The sequence below is a fragment of the Capra hircus genome, chromosome 26 (assembly GCF_001704415.2).
Source record: "Capra hircus breed San Clemente chromosome 26, ASM170441v1, whole genome shotgun sequence".
NCBI classification, from domain to species: domain Eukaryota; kingdom Metazoa; phylum Chordata; class Mammalia; order Artiodactyla; family Bovidae; genus Capra; species Capra hircus.
This window is the reverse complement of record NC_030833.1, coordinates 47,267,567-47,274,404: the sequence shown is the minus strand read 5'-3', so window position 1 is coordinate 47,274,404 and position 6,838 is coordinate 47,267,567. Positions and strand designations below refer to the sequence as shown.

At 39.4% G+C, this 6,838-nt stretch overlaps 1 protein-coding gene across 1 annotated transcript in view; it reads left to right on the top strand.

Annotated features, from left to right (window-relative positions):
- Positions 1,198 to 6,838, top strand: part of LOC102181467 (60S ribosomal protein L7-like 1) — a 95,744-nt gene continuing 90,103 nt past the window's right edge. Inside the window, exons 1-3 of the mRNA XM_018041127.1 lie at positions 1,198 to 1,268; positions 4,365 to 4,382; positions 4,616 to 4,763. Of these exons, the coding sequence (XP_017896616.1) occupies positions 1,198 to 1,268; positions 4,365 to 4,382; positions 4,616 to 4,763 (237 nt within the window). The remainder of the gene's footprint in view (positions 1,269 to 4,364; positions 4,383 to 4,615; positions 4,764 to 6,838) is intronic.

The window sequence follows — 6,838 nt, the reverse complement described above, 5'->3', positions numbered from 1 at the left end:
GAGACCTCCCTGGGATGAAAAGAGGCTTTACCAGTAGGTCTCCTCCACATCTGTATTGCTTTGTTTCCTCCAAGGAACAGGATGGTCTTAGTCCCTATGAGATGCTATATGGGAGACCTTTTGTTTATGTCAGTGACCTCTACTTAGATCCAGAGGTTCAGACCCTCCAGTCATACCATGGCCATTGGGCAATTCCGACAGGATATACGCTGTGGGGGTGTCAATCAGGACCCAAAAGATTCTAAAGAGTCTTCACTATAAGCTCCAGGGACACAAGTCCTAATTAAAGTCTGGGAAGATGGGTCCCCAAAGACTCAACTTCAGCCCACATGGAAGAGCCCCTACCCTGTAATACTTTCTACCCCTACAACAGTAAAGATACCAGGACATAACTCCTGGATTCACTACTCATGAGTCAAGCCATGAAAGGAAATAGAAAAGGACTCTCAATATACCTGTGAGCCCCTGGAAGATCTCAGATACCTATTCAGAACTACAAATGAGTACCATCCTAATGAACACCCCCAAAATTAAGTTTCTGGGGATAGATTTATCAGGATAGCTCTAAAGAGTCAACACAGCTTGGCAGGAGCTGTACTCCAAAAGAGACAAGAGATAGATCTCCTGATACCTGAACAAGGAGGGACTTGAGCCATCTAGAACGAGACGTGTTGTTTCTGGGTAACTTAAGAAAGTCTAAGTTAAAGAAAGTCTCAGTCCTTAACAAAAACATTCAGACCCTATAGGATCTCAAAGAGTGAGCTGGAGAGTTCTCAGGTAGCTAAAATCTCTCTTTAGGGGATCCTTCTGGTGATGGGAAATTTGGAGTTGGCTAATGCCCCTACTAGTCCCTTTTATCACCATATTGATGCTGCTTATGATTGCTCCATATATTATCAATTGCCTAGCTGGTTTTGTCTCTGCCCAGGTCAACAAGCTACAACATCCAGTGCCAGTTCAACAAGGATATATAAAACTACAGCTGAACACAGAAAATATCACTCACTCTTAGAAGGACACTGTTATAAGGACTCTGAGGCTTGAGACTGTCAAGAGGGGAGGCCCAGTGGCCCTCATTGTCCCACTTCAGCAGGAAGTAGCCAGAGAGAACTCAATGCCCCTATTGCCAAAAAATTGGGCCTCCCATCTCTTGAGGTGGGAAAGTTAGGTAGTTTGAATAGGAAAAAGGAGTTCAAAATGGCGGTGGTTAAGAGACAAGGATGGAGAAAGCCCCTAAAAATAAAACAAAGGAAGGTCCAAGAACCAGAGTGAGAATCTCAGGTTAAAAAAACAAAAAACAAAAAAACAAACAAAAAAAAAACAGCCCTCCTGTTTGGCAGGCTCAGGGGTAGGAGAAAAAAATCACAAAAAAGAGAAGCCAAAATTGGGCCAGGGCTGTCTCTTCTCTCTGTGTCTTTTGTGTTAGCCCACCCTCGTGCATCAAGGATGTATTTTCTTTTACTTTCTAAATAAAACTAAGTTGTAACACGGGGCTGTAACACTGGTTCCTCTGAGGAAATTACACAGGGCTGTAACACTGGTCTGTCTGAGGGCTGCAACACTGGTTTGTCCGTCACTTCAAATTTTTGTTGTAACAAGACAGAATCAAGGAAGTTACAAACTCCCCTGACATTTATATTATTGTTTCCTACCATTATCTCAGTAAATATTAAGGACTTAATAAATGTCGGGTTTGGATCAGACCAGTTGCTCAGTCATGTCCGACTCTTTGTAACCCCATGAATCACAGCATGCCAGGCCTCCCTGTCCATCACCATCTCCCGGAGTTCACTCAAACTCACGTCCATAGAGTTGGTGATGCCATCCAGCCATTTCATCCTCTGTCGTCTCCTTCTCCTCCTGCCCCCAATCCCTCCCAACATCAGTCTTTTTCAATAAGTCAACTCTTTGCATGAGGTGGCCAAAGTATTGGAGTTTCAGCTTTAGCATCAGTGCTTCCAATGAATATTCAGAGTTGATTTCCTTTAGGATGGACTGGTTGGATCTCCTTGCAGTCCAAGGGACTCTCAAGAGTCTTCTCCAACACCAAACACAGTTCAAACGCATCAATTCTTCAGCACTCAGCTTTCTTCACAGTCCAACTCTCACATCCATACATGACCACTAGAAAAACCATAGCCTTGACTAGATGGACCTTTGTTGGCAAAGTAATGTCTCTGCTTTTCAATATGCTATCTAGGTTGGTCATCACTTTTCTTCCAAAGAGTAAGCGTCTTTTAATTTCATGGCTACAGTCATCATCTGCAGTGATTTTGGAGCCCCCCCAAAAAAAGTCTGATACCGTTTCCACTGTTTCCCCATCTATTTCCCATGAAGTGATGGGACCAGATGCCATGATCTTCGTTTTCTGAATATTGAGCTTTAAGCCAACTTTTTCGCTCTCATCTTTCACTGTTATCAATAGGCTTTTTAATTCCTCTTCACTTTCTGCCATAAGGGTGGTGTCATCTGCATATCTGAGGTTATTGAGATTTCTCCTGGCAATCTTGATTCCAGCTTGTGCTTCTTCCAGCCCAGCATGTTGGGTTAATGCTTATCTAAAAATATGGGAAATAATCCTAGCAAGAACAAAAGATTTATTTTTCCCCAATATTAAGCCACATTGTCATCTGAGAGAAAGTTTTGTGGGGTCACTATCAAAGTTTCACTGCAGGCTATCTCAGAATAAATTTGGAACATTCTTGAATGAATGAATGAAAATGTGAAAGTATTAGTTGCTCAAATGTGTCCAATTCTTTGTGATCCCATGGACTGGATCCCATCAGGCTCCTCTGTCCATGGAATTCTCCAGGCCAGAATACTCAAATGGGTAGCTATTCCCTTTTTCAGAGGATCTTCCCAACCCAGGAATCGAATCCTGGTCTCCTGCATTGCAGGCAGATTCTTTATGGTCTGAGCCACCAGGCAAACCCGAAACAATCTTGTTGCATGCCTAATTGCTACTTAACTGACCAGCATGGAAAGCGTTAATGACTATTATTCATATCCTTATTTATGATAACTAGTACTTATTAGTCATAGCAACAATATGGACAAGACACTAAATTTGGGGGACTTTCCTGATAGTCCAGTGGTTGAGACTCTGCATTGCTATTGCAGGGCATGTGGGTTTGATCCTTGGTCAATCAGGAGCTAAGATCCTTCAGACCACGCAGCCAAAAACAAAAACAAAGACAAAAACAGAAGAAGAAGGAAAAAAAGACGACTGAAGTTTTAATATTTTCTCATTAAAATCATTTAACAGAACACTTACTCTCACATCTCCATCTTATATGTTTTTAATCTTGAATACTTAGTGTACTCAACATTTTTGAAGAAAGTAGTCAATTGCATTTTTCTGTCACTTGAAGGAAAAAAATGCCACCATGCTTAAGTTATTTAAATGCAAATTATCAGTAGTATCAAAGTGTATCTCTTCTGGATTTGCTATATGATAGGAATTACTCTTCCATGTAAGGGAACTGAGAGAGAAAAAACTCTGCTCAATTTGACTTTTGTTTTCCCTTCTGATTTTATCTACTTAAAAAAAATATGCTGAGATCTTATGGAAGGCAAAATGACATGTATATCTTTGCTGAAAAGACAGATGTTTGGCTTTGTTCAAAACCACTGTCTTACTATTAGCTGTGATATTCAATTTATCTCCTTCAGATGGATGAAGAGATAAATTGACTGCAAATGTAAAATTGTGATTCTGAAGAGCCTCAGTTACCATCCAAACATGCATTGCACTTGATTTGCTTATTTTAATATTCAACAGCTTCAAAATATAACTGAGCACTCTTGGCTTTTTATTCCTGCTATGTGAAGCATTAACAATATTGCATTCAATGCTTGTATTACTTTCTCAGCAACTACTAGTACAACTTGAATATCAGTGATAGTTAACATTTTAAAAGATGTTTTTCTAGTTAAGTAGTTAACCTATTTAAATGAAATATCATGACATTCTCATTGCGTGGTTATGTAAGCAAGTTAGCAAACTAATCTTCCCAATTTGTGATATCATGTAAAGTATATAGCTTTGTTATGTGCGTTAACTGAATCATTTGCCTGTGGCATGTTTTGATGTAAATAGAGTTTAACTATAAGTTGCAGTGTATCTTTATTCTGAAATTTAAATGACTGAGTTTTCAGCTACTTTTTATCTTGTGGCTGCTGCCAAAAAACAAGCAACTTAAAAATTAGAGGTTATAGTTAAAAATATTTTAACTTTCAGAAATTTTAACTTTTCTGAACTTTCAGAAATTTTGTTTTAGCAGCCTGTGTATCATGAGTAAAATTATGTAAAATTCCAATAACTAAAAATTTTTTGTCATTAATTTACTTTTTTGTTCTTCCAGATGCCTGTGGATTGGCAGGTATTAGTAAATACCTGTAGCCTCTCCAGCATCCATTAGCCCCTTTTCTGTCTTTGTTCATCTCTCCTGCTTGGCCCAAATTGAACTCAGTTTATCCAGCTTGTACTGGATTTTGTTCAGAATGCTCCCAGAGTTTTGAGTGGGTCCTGAGTAGTTTAACCACTTGTATAATTCAATATGTGCCTAAGATTCTATTGGCCATAGTTCAAGAATGAAAACATAATGCCTTTCAGGTCAGTCAGAACATACTGGTCAACTGGTCCCAGTTCTGGAGCTTTGAATCTAGAAAAGATTGTAAAAGTACTTCAGGGAACTGTCAGAGTCCTGTTGGATGTTAATACTACAGAAATAGATCTGAGAAAACTGGGCATACACACCAAGGTAACCAGAATTGAAAGAGACATGTGTACCCCAATGTTCATCACAGCACTGTTTATAATAGCCAGGACATGGAAGCAACCTAGATGTCCATCAGCAGATGAATGGATAAGAAAGCTGTGGTACATATACACAATGGAGTATTACTCAGCCATTAAAACGAATACATTTGAATCAGTTCTAATGAGGTGGATGAAACTGGAGCCGATTATACAGAGTGAAGTAATCCAGAAAGGAAAACACCAATACAGTATACTAATGCATATATATAGAATTTAGAAAGATGGTAATGATAACCCTGTATGTGAGACAGCAAAAGAGACACAGATGTATAGAACAGTATTGTGGGCTCTGTGGGAGAGGGTGAGGGTGGGATGATTTGGGAGAATGGCATTGAAACATATATAATACCATATATGAAACAAATTGCCAGTCCAGGTTTGATGCATGATACTGGATGCTTGGGGCTGGTGCACTGGGACGACCCAGAGGGATGGTACGGGGAGGAAGGAGGGAGGGGGGGTTCAGGATGGGGAACATGTGTATACCTGTGGCTGATTCATGTTGATGTATGGCAAAACCAATACAATATTGTAAAGTAATTAACATCCAATTAAAATAAATAAATTTATATTAAAAAAATAAAGAAGCAAATTATCTTAATTAAAAAAGAAAGAAAGAAAGAAAAGAAAAGAAAGGGACTTTGCCCTGGTCACAATTGAAACTATCAGTTCAGTTCAGTTGCCCAGCTTTGTCTGACTCTTTGTGACCCTGTGGACTGCAGCACGCCAGGCTTCCCTGTCCATCACCAACTCCTGGAGCTTGCTCAATCTCATGTCTATTGAGTCAGTGATTCCATCCAACCATCTCATCCTCTGTTATCCCCTTCTCCTCCCACCTTCAATCTTTCCCAGCATCAGGGTATTTTCCAATGAGTCACTTCTTTGCATCAGGTGGCCAAAGTATTGTAGTTTCAGCTTTAGCATCAGTGCTTCCAATGAGGAAACTGAAACTAAACTTGATAAATATTTATCTGATAACTTGTATCTTGAATTTATTTAGTTAAATAAATAAAATTATTTAAATAAAGTTAAATAAATTTATTTGGTTAAAGAAACTGCAATATAAATGACTGACCAAATGAATTTGAATTGTTGCTTTCTGTCACTTTCAATATGAATTTCTATATATTGCAGATGGAATTGAGCATTCATTGCCTAATAATTTTCTTATCAGAAAATATTCATTATTTTATCTTATGTCTATACTTTGTAACTTCTGCTGATAATCTGAGAATTGATATTATATGTGTGAACCTGTGGATATGTTATATCATGTCTAGAACCAGGATTTTAAGACTTTGAAAGAAAGTGAAAGTGTTAATGGCTCAATTGTGTCTGACTGTGATCCCATTTCAGGCAGATTATTTACCATCTGAACCACCTCCATATAAACCAAATTTTACATGAAAATTATTGAATAAATGTTGCAGGAAGGGAAACCCCATTCCAGGGCCTAAGACTGGGCTCTTAATCCAATACTTATAAAATAAATTGTCTGCGGAGACATACATGCTGACAATGCGAGACTTTATTGAGAATGGACACCTGGGTAGAGAACAGCATAGCAAGGTGCCAACTAATAAATATAGTCACAACCTGGAAATAGAGAGTCATTTTATTTGGTGAGGATGTTTATGAATCTGAGCTCAGGTGAAAGCATCTCCGTAGCTCTGAGAAAACTGCTCCAAGGAGGCAGGAGGGGAAGTCAGGCAACATGCAAGTTTGCAGCAAGGGGAGTGGGCAGGTTGAACATCAAAGGTTAGGTTAAGGAATGTGTCATTCTCTGTATGGGAGGATGCCAGTCTCTGGGCTCACCATGTTCATGCTTTCATATGCCCCTGAGCTCTCTAGCACCAATCTTGTTTCCTTGTTCATCTTAAAGAGTGGCCCACGGCTGCTTCCTGTATTCCCGCCGCTCCTCAGCAGTTACCTTGAGGGGCGGCAGCATCCACTGGATCACAGTGTGGGGAGCCTTCACTCACATTTGGAGGCCAGAAATTCCTGATGGCTATGACA